This window comes from Oncorhynchus tshawytscha, linkage group LG09 (genome assembly GCF_018296145.1).
Source record: "Oncorhynchus tshawytscha isolate Ot180627B linkage group LG09, Otsh_v2.0, whole genome shotgun sequence".
In the NCBI taxonomy this organism is placed as follows: domain Eukaryota; kingdom Metazoa; phylum Chordata; class Actinopteri; order Salmoniformes; family Salmonidae; genus Oncorhynchus; species Oncorhynchus tshawytscha.
In genome coordinates this window covers 53712866-53731465 of record NC_056437.1, presented here as the reverse complement: position 1 = coordinate 53731465, position 18600 = coordinate 53712866, and the positions used below count along the sequence as shown (strand labels likewise).

At 41.5% G+C, this 18600-nt stretch overlaps 1 protein-coding gene across 2 annotated transcripts in view; it reads right to left on the bottom strand.

Annotated features, from left to right (window-relative positions):
* Positions 1–5610: 5610 nt before the first annotated feature.
* LOC112258126 (rho GTPase-activating protein 26-like) overlaps positions 5611–18600 on the bottom strand; it is a 125014-nt gene continuing 112024 nt past the window's right edge. Inside the window, exons 21-24 of one of the 2 annotated variants that reach the window (XM_042327065.1) lie at positions 9931–9966; positions 9448–9543; positions 8539–8630; positions 5611–6725 (exon numbers count right to left, since the gene is read on the bottom strand). In XM_042327065.1, the coding sequence (XP_042182999.1) occupies positions 6637–6725; positions 8539–8630; positions 9448–9543; positions 9931–9966 (313 nt within the window). In that variant the 3' untranslated portion in view covers positions 5611–6636. The remainder of the gene's footprint in view (positions 6726–8538; positions 8631–9447; positions 9544–9930; positions 9967–18600) is intronic. The other variant, XM_042327066.1, reaches the window with a different exon arrangement.

Here is an 18600-nt window from a genome sequence, read left to right as displayed (position 1 = left end):
AAAGATCAGATCAACTTCATAACAAATCATGTCTTCATGATAAAAGCAAGACTCCATCTTAAAACCATCCATGATTTGCGAGATAAATGAAAATGGCAGCATTGGGCTAGGGAGATGGGATGGGACTTTGCAGAATTGGCTAATGATCATATGATTGGTGTGTATATGTGAGTGAGAGAGCGCAAAAAGGAAACGGCCTGAACACGTTTGTTTGTTCATATGATATTAAAACGTATGTATCTATTTTTTGTATGATCCGTCAAGCTGAATTTTAGAGAGCATACGCACAGTCACTATTCTCTGGGAGTTGCAAACAAATTGTTAAATTGCCCATGCTTAAAAGAAAAATCCACTCAAGTGATATTTTTTTCATTGGTCTACTGTTGAAACAGTCCAAAAATGTTACCAGTCAAGTTTTCAAGATGTAGGATTTTCAAGAAGCAACGTGTCACTTGCCACATCATCATCATGATGATATTGCATTTTGCATCATCATGATGGTTTAAAAGTCACCTGTATGTATTATTCTAGTGCCAAACTGCAATTTCTCAATTTTTATTCAAAATATGAAATGGAAAAACAGCAGAACTGTGTAATTGTTACACAGAATTTATTTAGCCGTCCTCTCACATTAGTTGACATAACATCGTTACAGTGGTCCGCGAAAGTTTTCACCCCCTTGGCATTTTTCCTATTTTGTTGCCATACAACCGGGAATTAAAATAGATTTTTGGGGGGTTTGTATCATTTGATTTACACAACATGCCTACCACTTTGAAGATACAACAGAAAAAACTGAAAACTTGAGTGTGCATAACTATTCAACCCCTCAAATCAATACTTTGTAGAGCCACCTTTTGCAGCAATTACAGTCCCCAGTCATACCCCAGTCTCTTGGGGTATGTCTCTCTAAGCTTGGCACATCTAGCCACTTCAAGGCAAAACTGCTCCAGCTCCTTCAAGTTGGATGACTTCTGCTGGTTTACAGCAATCTTTAACTCATACCACAGATTCTCAATTGGATTGAGGTCTGGGCTTTGACTAGGCCATTCCAAGAAATGTAAATGTTTTCCATTAAACCACTTGAGTGTTGCTTTAGCAGTATATGCTTAGGGTCATTGTCCTGCTGGAAGGTGAACCTCCGTCCCAGTCTCAAATCTCTGGAAGACTAAAACAGGTTTCCTTCAAGAATTTCCCTGTATTTAGCGCCATCCATCATTCCTTCAATTCTGACCAATTTCCCAGTCCCTGCTGATGAAAAACATCTCCACAGAATGGTGTTCTCGGGATGATGTGAGGTGTTGGGTTTGCACCAGACATAGCGTTTCCTTGATGGCCAAAAAGCTCAATTTTAGTCTCATCTGACCAGAGTACCTTCTTCCATATGTTTGGGGAGTCTCCCATATGCCTTTTGCGAACACCAAACATTTGTTCTTTTTTTTTCTTTAAGCAATTGCTTTTTTCTGGCCACTCTTCCATAAAGACCAGCTCTGTGGAATGGCTTAAAGTGGTCCTATGGACAGATACCCCAATCTCTGCTGTGGAACTTTGCAGCTCCTTCGGGTTATCTTTGCTCTTTGTTGCCTCTGATTAATACACTCATTGCCTGGTCCATGAGTTTTGGTGTGTGGCCCACTCTTGGCAGGTTTGTTGTGGTGCCATATTATTTCAATTTGTTAATAATGGATTTAATGGTGCTCTGTGGGATGTTGAAAGTTTCTGATATTTTTTTATAACCCAACCCTGATCTGTACGTCTCCACAACTTTGTCCCTGACCTGTTTGGAGAGCTCCTTGGTCTTTGTGGTGCTTGGTGGTGCCCCTTGCTTAGTGGTGTTGCAGAGTCTGGGGCCTTTCAGAACTGGTGTATATCTACTCAGATCATGTGACACTTAGATTGCACACAGGTGGACTTTATCTAACTAATTATGTGACTTCTGAAGGTAATTGGTTGCACCAGATCTTATTTAGGGGCTTCCTAGCAAAGGGGGTGAATACATATGCACACACCAGTTTTCTGTTTTTATTTATTTTCATTTCAGTTCACCAATTTTGACTATTTTGTGTATGTCCATTGGATTAAATCCAAATAAAAATCCATTTAAGTTACAGATTGTAATGCAACAAAATAGGACAAATGCCAAGGGGGATGAGTACTTTTGCAAGGCACTGTATTATTCTATACTTCAGAGTGCTAATTTGTGAAAGGAATATTGCAAAGAAAATGTAACTACACCAGCTAACGGGGAGTAGAAGTAATGATTGTTATTCACAAGATCTTGTGCTGACTTTGCTTCCAGAGGCAGCTAGGAACTGTAGTGAGTGTTGCAGCCCAGGACCGATGCTTACGCACTTCAGCACTTGGCGGTCCCGTTCTGTGAGCTTGTGTGGCCTACCACTTTGCGGCTGAGCTGTTGTTGCTCCTAGACGTTTCCACTTCACAATAACAGCACTTAACATGGGCAGCTCTAGCAGGGCAGAAATTTGACGAACTCACTTGTCGGAAAGGTGGCATCCTATGATGGTGCCACGGTGAAAGTCACTGAGCTCATCACTAAGGCCATTCTACTGCCAATGTTTGTCTATGGAGATTGCATGGCTGTGTGCTCGATTTTATACACCTGCCCGCAACGGGTGTGGCTGAAATAGCCACTAATTTCAAGGGGTGTCCACATACGTTTGTATATATAGTGTAGAAGTAATTATCTCCTTTGATGTACTCACCACACACACCAGCTTATGCCATGTGAAAACCAAGGACATACAAGTAAAATTACTTGTGGAGTGCAAGTGCAGGAACATTGCTACAACAAGGCATTAGTATTGTGTTTCATTAGGCCAGGTTGGTTAACAAACACAAAATGGTAGCCATGTAGGCTGACTAGCTCAACCATACTTCTCAGTCATGGTGATGGAATGACCATGTGAGATGGATCCCCTGGTGCTCCTCTCTGTATGCGTTCCCTGTATGTGTCTATCATGGATTCTGGGGGGTTGACATATTTTGGCTTACTTTCTCATACAAGTTTTACAGAGGACTTTGTCTCAGTTCTGGTTTTCAATTGGACAAACCAGCTTGATCACACCCTAATGATCACTGCATTGCCATAAATGTACATACAGTAGCATAACATATCTCATGAAAGTTAAGCAGTTTGTTGATTATAACATGTTTCATGACAACTTTTGACAGAATAATTTTACATACCTATCTTAAAAAAATAAAATTAAAATAAAAAAGCTAGACTTAAAGCCTTGAGAAAGGGAGACCAAGAGCCATAAAAATGGGGTTTAAATTCAGGACAACTTAACTATCAATGCTTTAGAAAATGGGTTTCTTTTAAAAAAAATACAATATTTTCAATATCAGTTTGATCCTCTTTGATATGAATAATTCTACTCAATATTTTTGTACATTGGATGAGTAAGACAGTCATTATTTTATTTTTCTGTTTGTTGGTTGGTGTTTGACAAAGATGGATGTATTACATATGTACTTAGACAGTGTTAAAACATGTCTGACTTGTAAGTAACTATAAATTATATAAATCAATGGGAAAGACTATGAAAGCACTGTGTTTTAGGAAATTAGAAAAGCAGGGTATTGGGAGGGGAAGAGGGACTGGAGTATATTTTGTATAGTACAACAGAGTGACCAAAGCAGAGAGAACATAAGTATTTGAGCAGTTACATTTACAGTGGCACTTATTATCCAATTATAGTGCTTATTATTTTATTTTAAAACATTTTGTAATGGTCTAGGCTTTGGTCTTTTGTATATTGCTGTGAGAATTAACCAGTCGCTTCAAATGTTTGTTTTTTTTGTTTTTTTTTAGGTAAAAACTGTGTTTGAACGTAATCTACCGGAGGGAATTTGCACTACCACGTTTCATAATGAATAGGAAATGAGGAAGGTTGTCACTCAGTCTTTGACTTTCCTAATTTCCTGGTCTACGCACCACAAACTGCCTAAAATAATCTATAATGTTCATTCACTACCTCGTTTCAACTTCATACTAGTTGAGAAAGTCTATTTTCTGTATAAAATACATACAAATATTATCTTTAAAGATTAAGGGCAGATCATATTTCACTGGTATATGGCTTTCATTAAAGTCTGTTGTTCGTATTTCAGTTCTGTAAATGTAATCCAATGTAAAGAATATATGTTGTGTATTTGTTTAAAAAATATATATGTATTACCTCTGTATTACACCTTCTGTAGTCAATGTCGATATTTTCTCCTGACTAAAATATCTGTGTAGTTCTTTGGTTGGGTGCTCTAGCTTCGCTTCATGACCTCCGATGGTTATCAGTTGTTTCTCCATATAAATCTAAAATAAAGGGTTTCTCATTCACAAGTAATTTCTAAGGTCTCCAAATATGTCTTGATGGATGACAATTTTTCTTAACTGTGCTGGATGACATCAAATGCGTCAGATGTACATAACAGTCCAAAAGAGCTGAAAAAAAGTACAATTTCCATATCACTGAATATTCTGAAAATGTTTTGACTCCCTGTCAAAAACCTTCTGGGGCTGGGAACCTGTTCACCACTTGAGAAATGACCGTAAGCCTATCCTCTGTGTTTAAGGAATTACTGGTGCTTTCAAGACAACTGGGTACTTGGAATAACCATCTCCAATGGTTTTGAATGGTTATCCAACTCAAATTACAAGTCGGGAACTCTGGCATCATCCTAGAGCTCCAACTTATCTGACCTGAAAATCACTGACAATTTTTCCCAGGCAGAGCTAGTTTCCCCCCCGAGTTCCTAGGTCTCTTGAACGCACCATACATTGTTTGAAGTCTGAGGTCATTGATAGGATGTGCGTTATCTGGAGCATGCTAACAGGGACAACGTCCATTATGAGGTAAATTTTTTATTCCGGTGAAGTGTCGCTTTTATCTCAGCCAGCTCTGTAATCACAGTCCTATTCTGTCATATTTAGTTGGGCACAATGTATCAACATTTTGCAACCCAGCAAAAAAAAAAAATTGGGGGGTTCCTATTGAACATCTTCAGGTGGTCCCTCCCTGTTTTAGGGCTTGGTTCAAACCATATCGAGGAAGATCTGCGGTATAGCACGATTGAAATTTAAAGGCGTTCACAGAGACTGCGTTCCCCGTAAATGCTGCATATGTCAGCTTAATTGAAAATTACCTTTACATTTCAATCGTGCTATTGAATCGAGCCCATAGTCCGTTTTGTTCTGTTTGGTGCCTAATGAATATGGCCCAGGTGTGTCTTGCGACAGCTGGAGATCAAGTTTCAATATTGAAACAATGTTGCACATGTCAGCGAGACAGACAGCAAGGTTAATACAAATCTGAAAATCAAATGCTTGTCTAAAAGAAATGGGTGATAATGTCTAGATGCTTTTTACAGTGTAGATCTAGTATATAAATTGCCTGGCTTGGATGATGAGACCGTATGCGCAATCAGATGGAGCAGAGTAAATACTTGTTGAGTAGATGCCGGCTGGAATGTGTTATTTAACCATTCAGCATTCATAATAAGACCCACCCGTTGTATGAAGTAGGGTTAGCATTACTCAGAACAGCTCTATAAAATCCAAGGCACCGAGACTTGAAGAAACTTGGACAGCACTGCCAGTTTGTTTATCTTTAATAGATGAAATTCTGTACAACCTTGTTCATGATTTATTTGATCAGAAAGAATATTAAGGCTCCCAATGGCCATGAACCAAATGACAACAAATTTAGCAACTGAGATGCTAAAATTAACTTAGTATGCTACAATACAAAATATAAAATTTGCTAGTTAAAAAATGTGATCTTATCAAATGTCATGTATTTACAAATGTTATTACACCCCAAAAGAATACAGTTCAGGATCTCATCTTTGAAAATTATTATAAATACAAGGCTTACATATGAACAAAGTAGTCTAGTCTCACATAACACTCCCCATTTATATACATGTTAAGAAAGAAAAAAATACAAAAAAAATGTTATTGTCCTAAATGAAAACAGTTCGGTTAACTTCCTTTCCAGGTTTATCGAGACAATTTCACCTAGTAGTTCTGAGCAAAAAAAAGAGCTATTACAAAATCTGTCGAACAGGGAGTAAAGACATTCAGGATGCTCCCACCTCTATAATGTGCAGGTAGGTAAACAGCAGTTGTGTTCTGTCTTGTCTAGGGGAATACCGGGCAAGGCAGCAAGTGCTCACATTTATTGCAGTATTCACTGAAAAACACTCCCCATCATTTAGAGATGAAAGCTCCCTACACAATCATCTTCATTCCTACAGACCGTACTGTACACTGGAAGAGAAGTAGGGCTGCAGAGTGAACTTTTCCCCTTTTATGTATCCCAAAACTAAAACGTCTTCCGAAGTCCCTCCCAACTGATAATAGAAGACGCTAAAAGAAGTGGCAGTGCATTTTAATGACACAAGGACTGTCTGAATATGGGAATGAGCCTACGTCGCAACAACTCAATGCATCTCATGCATGCACGCACGCACGCACACACAGCAGTCTGCTGCTGAATTCCAGGTACATGACCATGCACAGCAGGAAGCGCTCTGTGCTCCAGACTCTTCCAATAAGTTGTAGGGGCACAGTGCAACTGCGTGGTCTCCCCAGTCCAGTACAGTCCTGGTCCAGGGCTACAGAAACTCCACGTAGTTCTCTGGAATTAGGCCCTTCCTGCCGTCTAGGATGCCTTCCAGCCAGCCAGGCTCCCTCGAGGGATGAACTGAGGGACCAGAGACAGATGCACATAGCTTAGCTGTTCTCAACAGTTAACTGCCTTGCGTTATTCAACATTTAGATAGTCCCCATTTGAAAGCAGAGATCCATATGGTGAGTGGCTACTGACAGCTGGGATGGTTGCACTCTGGTGGCTTTGGGAAGAACGGGAGATGGGGCAACACACACCGCTGCGTACCTTTTTGTGAAGGCGGTATAGGATGAACAAGACCCCAGTGTACAACTGTGACCCCTAGCAGCACTGAGACCCCAAGCCACCCTCTTCCTGAAATAACCTAAACTAGTATGATGTGTGAAACCTGAAGAGCCATATCGGGCTGGCTATAGATAGAATTTACATAAGGGGTCATGGAAATGACAACTTAAAGTACTTAAAGGGGTAATTCAAATTGTAAATGTCTCAGTCCATTTAGCCTGTGGTTTCTATTTTTTTTTTTTTTTTAACATTTTGAACAAATCAAATATAGGGACTGATAAATGACAGGTTTACTCAGAGTTAAGAGAACTTTTGCAAACAAATGAATGTGTAAACTCTCGATTAGGTCTTGAATAACATAGGGCTCTATTCAATATGTATCGCTGAAGAGTTACAGAAATGTAAAAGTCATTTCCTATTGAGCCGACATCTGCAGCGTTTGCCGTGAATGCAGTCACCGCTAATGTGGAATTTCCACGATACGGATTGAATAGAGCCCCTAGTCTTGTTTTGGTAGAACTGTAGCTAGGAAGGCTTCGGCAAAACCTCCCAGGAGCTATGGACCTAGGGTGTGCCCCAAATGGGACCCTATTCCCAATATCAGGGGTAGGCAACTAGATTCAACCGCGGGACAATTTTTGTCGGGGGGCCGGAACATATGTATTTGTATTTGAAAATAACAATTTCATACCTTGATTACATTGAGACACGATCACATATCTATTTTTATTTGTAGGAATACTTGGTGAACAGATCTACTAAATTAAATTCATTTTTATTTATTTTTTGCCCCGAAACTAAAATCTCTCATGGGCTGGTTTTGACCCATGGGCCACCTGTTGCCAACCCCTGCCCTATATAGTGCACTACTTTTGACCAGGGCCTCATTCAATCATTTTTTTCATCTTTCTTCCTGCACCTCAGCAACCTGGGTGGGTGTGTGGCTGATTCCCACGCTGCTAAACTCTGCTGTTCCCTAAGCATAAGACCCTAGACACAACCAGATATACACTATGCACTATACACTATATACACTTCTGGTACTAAGAGACCTGTGAAGACAGGCTACACTGGGTTTTGACATTCACACAGTGTATTTCATAAAATCAAAATAACAATTTTCATCTATAACCCTACTCGCTCAAATTGCAGCTCTGTCTACAGTAAATGTCATTCTAATTGGTGAGAGGCACATTTTTCCTCCTCAGCTAGCTTTAATATTATTTTAATGTGGTTTTCATAAGAACAATTGGGGGGGGGGAATTAAGACAGAGGCGTGAGTCAGTGTAAATAAGGCTGTGGTTGCGGGACGATTAAGATAAGGTACGAGTGGATCACTGCCCCCTGGAAGCCTGGCTAGGATCAGATTCATCCCTGTAGAAGATAAAAAAGGTAAGGCAAGGTAATGACAAGCCTCCTTGCTGCTGCTCCTCCAACACCACACACTGGTACCAGGGAGGATGAAGAAGAGGAGGAATACTCACATTGCAGGCCAGCCGAAAACCCACGGTTCATTTCTCCTCTGACCAATCAATGTAAGGTTTTAGAATAATACCATCCCACATTTGTCTTTTAGATAACAGTCACACTGGTCCATACTCACCATTTTCAAAGATGGTCCCTGCGATGAACGAGAGCTCAGAGATGTGCTCCGCCTTGCAGGCGTAGAGGGCCCTAGCCTTCCTGCCTGGGACACTAAAAAGGGAGAGGGAGAATGACATGTTATAATCCAACTCACCAGGAAATCACATTGGGCACTTTGAGTGTCCCTCCACTCCTAACTATCTCTTGGGAGCAATGAAAGGTAAAGCACCGACTGTGTCAGTGTCTCATAACATCATCATTGCTCCCGTATGGAAAGTCTCGGTGTGCCTACAATTCACTTTTCCCCCCATAATCATCGGCCATATAAATACATTCATATAGTTGGACAAGAAACTATGTCCTTGTAAAGCAAAATGCAGCAATGAATTATGCTATAAATCTGGCTGCAAGAGTTACCGTCAGTAGACTTATTTCCCGACAGATATTTACACAGCTACCAAAAAATGGCCCAAGGTTATTCTAAACCTGTCTAGACCCGACTCCGGGTATTTATAATCTGGAGTTCATCTGAATTACCTGGCTACATGCATAGAAACCTTTGGAAGCCTGATAGACTGGCTGTAAAGTGCATTAACCAAAGATGAGTCCTTGATCCACGTTACTAACACCGTTTTCACACTACTGAGCTGACCCAAGCTGTACTTTGCGGGCCTGGTTACACATCGGCCGTAGTTGCTGGCTTCTTGTCGGGAAGGAAATAATGAATCCGAGCTAGTACAGTTGGCAGGATAGTGTGGAAAGGGTAAGCCTCAGAGTGATCAGGAACTGTCTGTCAGTTATCATGCACGGTGGTGGGGGAGAAGAGGAGGGAGTGCAGCAGTGCAAAGCTCCAGAATTAGCATTGTGGGTAAGGAGGTGCGAGCGAAGCTGGAGTGGTGGGCAGTGTTGGCGTGTCGTGGTGACACACCTGATGGGGGAGGAGTCACTGGAGGTGGAGGAGGCCGGCTGGGGGCTGGAGGATGCAGAGAACATCGGCCAGGAGGGGGAGCGCGGTGAGGCTGGGCTGAGAGACACACAAACAACAGCCACAATGACTACAGTGACAGCATGAAGTGGCTATACCCAGTATTGAGTGCAGGGACGTGAGGCAAACTGGACAGGCCACATACAGGCGTCAAGTGGAACTAATCATCAGCTGGAATTTGGTTGTTCTCTGTTGGTTTTATATGATGACAATTCCCACTACACTCGAGTGGTTGTAGTTTGATGGCATCTGTGATCAAATATATAATGTGGAACTGGTAAGTGCTTGCAACACTGATGCTAGGTGATGTGTTATTGTGACTGCACAGACACATCTTGCCTCATGCAATAACTGAACTGTCGTGTTATTTGTGATGGATTTGCGTCATTGGTTAGTGACGAAAGGGCGGGAAGAAGACATCCATACCTCATTGGGATGCTGGTGTGGCTCTTTGGGTTCAGCCTGGAGTCACAAAGGGGGGAGATCGAGTTAGTCATGCTGCTTCACATTACAGTTGAATACAGTGGTTATATAAGGCAGGCTGAAGCCTATATTTAATATATGGGCACTGTGCACAGTGCCTATATGGGCACTCTACACAGTATGTGCTGTCAGATTTAGAAACACGTCCTTCAGTGACAAAAGTGCAGACCACGAATAACACTTTCTACATAGCTTCCACATAGCTTCCACATAGCTTCCACATAACTAGCTTTGCCTGCTGCAACGTAACACCCTTCAGAAACTCACTGACCCAATCTGCCCTGCGTGAAAATGCCCCAGGCCACACGGATACACCAACATAGCAGGCATGTGGCTAGATGGCTGCGAGCTAGTCACCATTCAATGAAGAGTTTGTTTGTTGGTATGTGTTAGAGCGTGCGCGCCACTGCCAAACAGAATAGAAATAGAGTGGAGAATAGTAACGTTTATCATCCCTATGCCTCTCAGTCACCTCTCCATCCCTCTCTCTCCCCCCAGTCATCCCTCCTTCCCAGCAATGGAGCTGGAGATTCATTCATTCACACTCTCTCTCTCTCTCCCTTTCTCTCCCTCCCTCCCTCCCTCCCTCCCTCCCTCCCTCCCTCCCTCCCTCCCTCCCTCCCTCCCCCTCCCTCCCTCCCTCCCTCCCTCCCTCCCTCCCTCCCTCCACAGGAGTGTGATATCGACATGCAACCTACTCCATCCGTCAGTGATTACGGTGACATGGGGATGGGCCCTGGTAAGATTGCCAACATGAGATGTGGTGGGGGAGGGTTGTGCACCAAGGAACAGGGGAGGGGAGGGGTTCCCAATATATTGGGTTCCCAATATATGGCCATCGATGTACAGATCCAGGATAATTTAATTCATACGCATCAATCCCATTATTTATAGGCTGCAACTGATTCCTCTTCAGTGATTCCAGCTAGTGTTGCCATGGTGATGACATTAAGTAATTTTGTAATGAACTCAAACACACTAAATCACATACCAAGGTGTACAGATCAATTGTTTTGTCATTTAAAAATATATATTTTAAACACATTTTTATAATCTACTTCAGGTACATACATCTTTCTCCCTTTATTTGTCTACCATGTTTTATTTAAAAGTGTCTTTTGAATGCATCTTTCAACACCACTGTCTATCTCTAGACTAGCAGCACATTTCTCCTCCTCCTCCCAGAGCGGCACACTACCCCTAAGCTGGCTTAATGAAATTGATCCCACGCTTTTTTCACAGACTCCATCAATCTCGACATCATTAAATTACATAGTGCCAGGCCCAGAGAGCTTTATACGATGGGGTTTCAACACTGCCAGACTAAATACAAATGACCCCCCTAGGTTACTCAGCTGCCTCTGGTCAAATGTAATGCAGGATATTACTGCTTAGGGTGCCTTGTTGCATGAATAGGGAGAACACAGGAAGGGGGTGGCAGGACATACAATCACCAATAGATGTCATGTTTATTTTGATAAATACACTACAGTACCTTGCTGGCCATTCGTTTTACTGGGCCATTATGGCTACATTATGGAGTAGAGTACAGTGATGCACTTTAAATCTAGTATTTAATTTGACACAGGAGATTTCCATCTCTCTGTTGACCACATAATGATGCTGTGCAGATGTCATACTCTGCTCACTGGAATTTCTCTGGAACCTTCTTGGTTCTAAATGCTGAAATTGTGTTAATTTGTGGCCGCATTAGACATTGGTCTCCTATGATCTATGAGCTCTACATTACACAGAGCATACAAAATCTCAACACTGATAACGCAATAATACTGGTTTGTATCTACTGTATATAGTGCTGTCAGCTAAGTCTCAAAGGAAGGTGGATCATTTTAAATATGCTATTGGAAGATGAAAAAATGTGGTTAATTAATCTATATGGTACAAATAATGATGACCCACACTTCTTCTAGAATATTTACTCATCTATTGAGCTCACAAGCAACAAATTACAGTCGTGGCCAAAAGTTTTGAGAATGACACAAATATTAATTTTCACAAAGTTTGCTGCCTCAGTTTGTATAATGGCAATTTGCATATACTCCAGAATGTTATGAAGAGGGATCAAATGAATTGCAACTAATTACAAAGCCCCTCTTTGCCATGCAAATTAACTGAATCCCCAAAAAACATTTCCACTGCATTTCAGGCCTGCCACAAAAGGACCAGCTGACATCATGTCAGTGATTCTCTCGTTAACACAGGTGTGTGTTGACGAGGACAAGGCTGGAGATCACTCTGTCATGCTGATTGAGTTTGAATAACAGACTGGAAGCTTCAAAAGGAGGGCGGTGCTTGGAATCATTGTTCTTCCTCTGTCAACCATGGTTACCTGCAAGGAAACATGTGCCGTCATCATTGCTTTGCACAAAAAGGGCTTCACATGCAAGGATATTGCTGCCAGTAAGATTGCACCTAAATCAACCATTTATCGGATAATCAAGAACTTCAAGGAGAGCGGTTCAATTGTTGTGAAGAAGGCTTCAGGGCGCCCAAGAAAGTCCAAAAAAAGCCAGGACCGTCTCCTAAAGTTGATTCAGCTGCGGGATCGGGGCACCACCAGTACAGAGCTTGCTCAGGAATGGCAGCGGGCAGGTGTGAGTGCATCTGCACGCACAGTGAGTTGAAAACTTTGGAGGATGGCCTGGTGTCAAGAAGGACAGCAAAGAAGCCACTTCTCTCCAGGAAAAACATCAGGGACAGACTGATATTCTGCAAAAGGTACAGGGATTGGACTGCTGAGGACTGGGGTAAAGTCATTTTTTCTGATGAATCCCGTTTCCAATTGTTTGGGGCATCCAGAAAAAAAGCTTGTCCGGAGAAGACAAGGTGAGTGCTACCATCAGTCCTGTGTCATGCCAACAAACAGTAAAGAATCCTGAGACCCTTCATGTGTGGGGTTGCTTCTCAGCCAAGGGAGATGGCTCACTCACAATTTTGCCTAAGAACACAGCCATGAATAAAGAATGGTACCAACACATACTCCGAGAGCAACTTCTCCCAACCATCCAGGAACAGTTTGGTGACGAACAATGCCTTTTCCAGCATGATGGAGCACCTTGCCATAAGGCAAAAGTGACAACTAAGTGGCTCGGGGAACAAAACATGGATATTTTGAGCACATGGCCAGGAAACTCCCCAGACCTTAATCCCATTGAGAACTTGTGGTCAATCCTCAAGAGGCGGGTGGACAAACAAAAACCCACAAATTCTGACAAACTCAAAGCATTGATTATTTTGGGTCATTCTCAAAACTTTTGGCCACGACTGTACTCTATTATTATGGTGGGAGATTACAATACAGTTCTAAGTACACCAATGGATCGTCAGTATATGTTCTCTTTTCAGTCTCTTCCATTTCCACTAACTGAAGTTAACTGTAAGGAGTTTTCTATTACTAATAGTGTAAAATCAACATCTGTACAGAAATACTTGTGTGAGGGCCAAATTGTATAGGAGGAACTTCTTGATGCAATTACAGTCTTTAGGCCAGGGAAAACTCCAGGGCTGGATGGCATACCAGTTGAGGTATATGAAACTTTTTTTAAAAAAGTATTTAACTAGGCAAGCCAGTTAAGAACAAATTCTTCTTTACAATGACGGCCTGCCCTGGACAACGCTGGGCCAAAAATGGTTTGATTTCACTATCACTGAAACAGGATCCATGCGGGGCGGCAGGGTAGCCTAGTGGTTAGTGCATTGGACTAGTAACCGAAAGGTTGCAAGTTCAAAACCCCGAGCTGACAAGGTACAAATCTGTCGTTCTGCCCATGAACAGGCAGTTAACCCACTGTTCCTAGGCCGCCATTGAAAATAAGAATTTGTTCTTAACTGACTTGCCTAGTAAAATAAAGATTAAATAAAAAAATAAAGATCCAGTCAATTCAAAAAGCTGGAGGCCCCTTACAATTCAGTGTTGTGAAGCAGAATTAAAAAGGTGCTGTTGAATATTATTCATCCTGATCAGATAGGGTTTTTTTTTTTACATGGAAGATGATATTAACAAGTACATGAAACAATAGAACACTATAAAAGAAAACTAGGTCACCAGGTCTGGTATTCATAGCAGATTTTGAAAAGGCTTTTGATAAAGTATGTCTAGAATTTAGATATAAATGCCTGGACTATTTTAATTTTGGAGAATCTCTTATACAATGGGTCAAAGTTATGCATAGTAACTCCAGGTGTATAATAGTAAATAATGGCTACTTCTCAGAAAGTATTATACTGTTGAGAAATTAAACAGGGTTGTCCACTGTCGGCCTGACCACTCAAATGTCCTCTTAAATCCGCAATCTGGATCCCTACACAGCCTATCTGGATTACAATCAAACTATGATAAGAGTACCATATTACGTATTGGATCACATTTTTAAAAAACTTTTACATAACCACGTAGTTTACCGATAAAATGGTCTGACAGTGAAGTGGACATACTCGGTATTCATGTACCTAAAGAAATAAAGGAACATACAACAACACATTTTTACAGAAAGTTTGCAAGAATAGATGGGATCTTGCTACCATGGAAAAGTAAATATCTGTCTATTTGTGGAAAAATCACCCTGATGAATTACTTAGTCATATCCCAGTTTACCTATTTACTTACGGCCCTGCCTACGCCGAAGAATTTGGCTTTTAAATTATTTGAGAAAAATATTTCACTTTATTTGGAATGGCAAGTAATGAATATGAGTTTGGTATTGCTATTTTATTAGGATCCCCATTAGCTGTTGCAAAAGCAGCAGCTCCTCTTCCTGGGGTCCACAAAAAAACATGATACATAATACAGAATATTAATAGACAAGAACAGAATTACATAAATAAATAAATAATAAATACAGTGCCTTCGGGAAGCACTCTGATCAATCTTGGTCAGGGAGGTAAACAAGAACTGATTGGTCACTCTGACAGAGCTCTAGGGTTCCTCTGTGGAGATGGGAGAACCTTCCAGAAAGACAAACGTCTCTGCAGCACTCCACCAATCAGGCCTTTATGGTAGTAAATGGCACATGACGGCACCTAAATACTCTCAGACCATGAGAAACAAGATTCCCCGGTCTGATAAAAACAAGATTGAACCCTTTGGCTAGAATTCTAAGTGTCACGTCTGGAGGAAACCTGGCACCATCCCTACGGTGACGCATGGTGGTGGCAGAATCATGCTGTTTTCAAAGGCAAGGACGGGAAGACTAGTCAGGATCAAGGCACGGATGAACGGAGCAAAGTACAGAGACACTTAATGAAAACCTGCTCCAAAACTCTCAGGATCTCAGACTGAGGTGAAGGTTCACCTTCCAACAGGACAACAGCCCTAAGCACACATCCAAGACAATGCAGGAGTGGCTTCGGGACAAGTCTCTGAATGTCCTTGAGTGGCCCAGCCAGAGCCCGGACTTTAACCAGATCGAACATCTCTGGAGAGACCTGAAAATAGCTGTGCCGCAAAGCTCCCGATCCAACCTGACCGGGTTTTATTTTATTATAAATTCTAAAAACCTGTTTTTGCTTTGTCATTATGGGGTATTGTGTATAGATTGATGAGGGGGAAAAAAAACAATTTAATACATTTTAGAATAAGGCTGTAACTAGAGGTCGACCGATTATGATTTTTCAACGCCGATACCGATGCCGATTATTGGGGGACCAAAAAAAGCAGATAACAATTAATCGGACAATTTTTTAAATTTTATTTGTAATAATGACAATTACAGCAATACTGAATGAACACTTATTTTAACTTAATATAATACATCAATAAAATGAATTTAGCCTCAAATAAATAATGAAACATGTTCAATTTGGTTTAAATAATGCAAAAATAAAGTGTTGGAGAAGAAAGTAAAAGTGCAATATGTGCCATGTAAGAAAGCTAACGTTTAAGTTCCTTGCTCAGAACATGAGAACATATGAAAGCTGGTGGTTCAATATTCCCAGGTAAGAAGTTTTAGGTTGTAGTTATTATAGGAATTATAGGGCTATTTCTCTCTATACCATTTGTATTTCATTAACCTTTGACTATTGGATGTTCTTATAGGCACTTTAGTATTGCCAGTGTAAAAGTATAGCTTCCGACACTCTCCTCGCTCCTACCTGGACTCGAAACAGGAACACAACGACAACAGCCACCCTCGAAGCAGCGTTACCCATGCAGAGCAAGGGGAACAACCACTCCAAGTCTCAGAGCGAGTGACGTTTGAAACGTTATTAGCGCGCACTGCTCTAACTAGCTAGCCATTTCACATCGGTTACACCAGCCTAATCTCGGGAGTTGATAGGCTTGAAGTCATAAACAGCTGCTGGCAAACACACGAAAGTGCTGTTTGAATGAATGCTTACGAGCGTGCTGCTGCCTACCATCGCTCAGTCAGACTGCTCTATCAAATCATACAGTTGGACAAGGCAGTTAAAATAAGAATGTGTTCTTATTAATAAAAAATTTAATAAAAATGTAATTGATACATGTGGATGATCTTGTTCCTGTAGTGTTTGTAAATACCCTGGTAGGTTGATTAATAACCTGAACCAGATTACATGCACTGGTTACAGTGAGAAGCTTCCTCTTGAACAGACAGCTTGTTGAACACCAGTCAATATTCAGTTCCCCAAGAAAGTAGACCTCTTTGTTAACATCACATACACTATCAAGCATTTTACACATATTATTTAGATACAGACTGTTAGCACTTGGTGGCCTATTGCAACACCCCAAAAGAAAATGCTTTAGACGTGCCAAGGGAACCTGCAACCACAACACTTCAATAACACTTGACATAAGATCTTATCTAAGCATTACAGGGATATGGCTCTGAATATATACAGCAACACCTCACCCATAAGCATTTCTGTTTCTTCTAAAGATGTTATATCCTTGTATTGCTACTGCTGTATCATCAAATTAATTATATAAGTGAGTCTCAGAAATGGCTAATATATGAATGTTATCTGATGTTATTGATCAGGTATTGATTTCATGAATCTTATTTCGAAGGCTATAAATATTAATATATTGTTGTTTCCTAACTTCACCACCAGGGGGTGGCCCGTCAGAAAGTCCAAGACCCAGTTGCACAGGGTGAGGTTAAGACCCAGGGCCTCCAGCTTGATCATGAGCTTGGAGGGTACTATGGTGTTGAATGCTGAGCTATAGTCAATGAACAGCATTCTTACATAGGTATTATTGTTGTCCAGAAGGGATAGGGCAGTGTGAAGTTTGGTGGAGATTGTGACATCTGTGGACCTGTTGGCGCGGTATGCAAACTGAAATGGGTCTAGGGTGGCCGGTAAGGTAGCAGTGATATGATCCTTGATTAGCCTCTCAAAGCACTTCATGATGACAGAAGTGAGTGCTACCTACGGGGATGTAATAATTTAGTTAAGTTTTCTTTGCCTTCTTGGGTACAGAAACAATGGTAGCCATCTTGAAGCATGTGGGGATAGGGAGCGATTGAACTGGGATAGGGAGCGATGGAATGTCCGTAAACACACCAGCCAGCTGGTCTGCACATGCTCTGAGGACACAGCTAGGGATGCCGTCCAGGCCAGCAGCCATGCAAGGGTTAACAAGTTTAAGTGTTTTACTCATGTCAGACACAGAGAAGGAGAAGGGGGGGGGGGGTGCAGTCTTTGTTAGTGAGCCGCGACGGTGGCACTGTATTATCCTCAAAGTGGGCAAAGGTGTTTAGTTTGTCTGGAAGCATGATGTCGGTGTCCGTGACGTGGCTGGTTTTGTTTTTGCAGTCCGTGATTTCCTGTAGACCCTGCCACATACGTCTCGTGTCTGAGACGTTGAATTGAGACACCACCTTGTCCCTGCACAGGCATTTCGCTTGTTTGATTGCCTTGTGGAGGGAATAACTACACTGTTTAAAATCAGCCATATTTACAGACCTCTTTCTTTTATGTGAATAGCTATTGGGAATAGGCAATTGATGCAACCGTTATTGAGGCTTTGACTGGCCCTGTTGATTGATGTCTCTGTGTACAACTGGCTCAGTGGGAGAAAAGGAAATGTTTGAGGTCTGAGTCACCAGGTACTTGTTTTTCTCTTCCTTGCTCAACAGCTCTCCTTCTAATAAAACATAATAGATGAGGAAGAAACAATAACAGCTGAGATCCCCAGAGGAAAAGACCTTGACCCTGCTATGGGGTCATCGCTGAGGCCAACCAAAGGACCTGTAAGGTTCAACTTAACCAAAACAGACATGGTTTTCTGAGGTTTGTGTAAAATCATAATTCCGCCATCTGATAAAACTACAAAGACCACCGAGACGAAACTGAAGGCGCATTAGTAAAAGTTGTATCACTTTCAGAAGCTGTTTTGGATGGCCTGAACCTTTGACCCCCAAGTACGCCTCTTTACTGAGGTTTCCACTGAGGCTTCAGGGGCAAGCTTTTCCTAGTACTTCTTAGCATTACCCGGATTACTATTTCTGAGCCATGGTACTGTTAAACAGCTTATCAGATTTAAAGGTTCCAGGGTCTCTGTCTTCATTCAGAAAATCTAATCAAAATGTTTGTATAGTCAAACAAGTGCTGTGTTAAAATAACTTGTATGGCAGTTCGTGGTGCCAACCGTTCACTGTCTAGCATCCT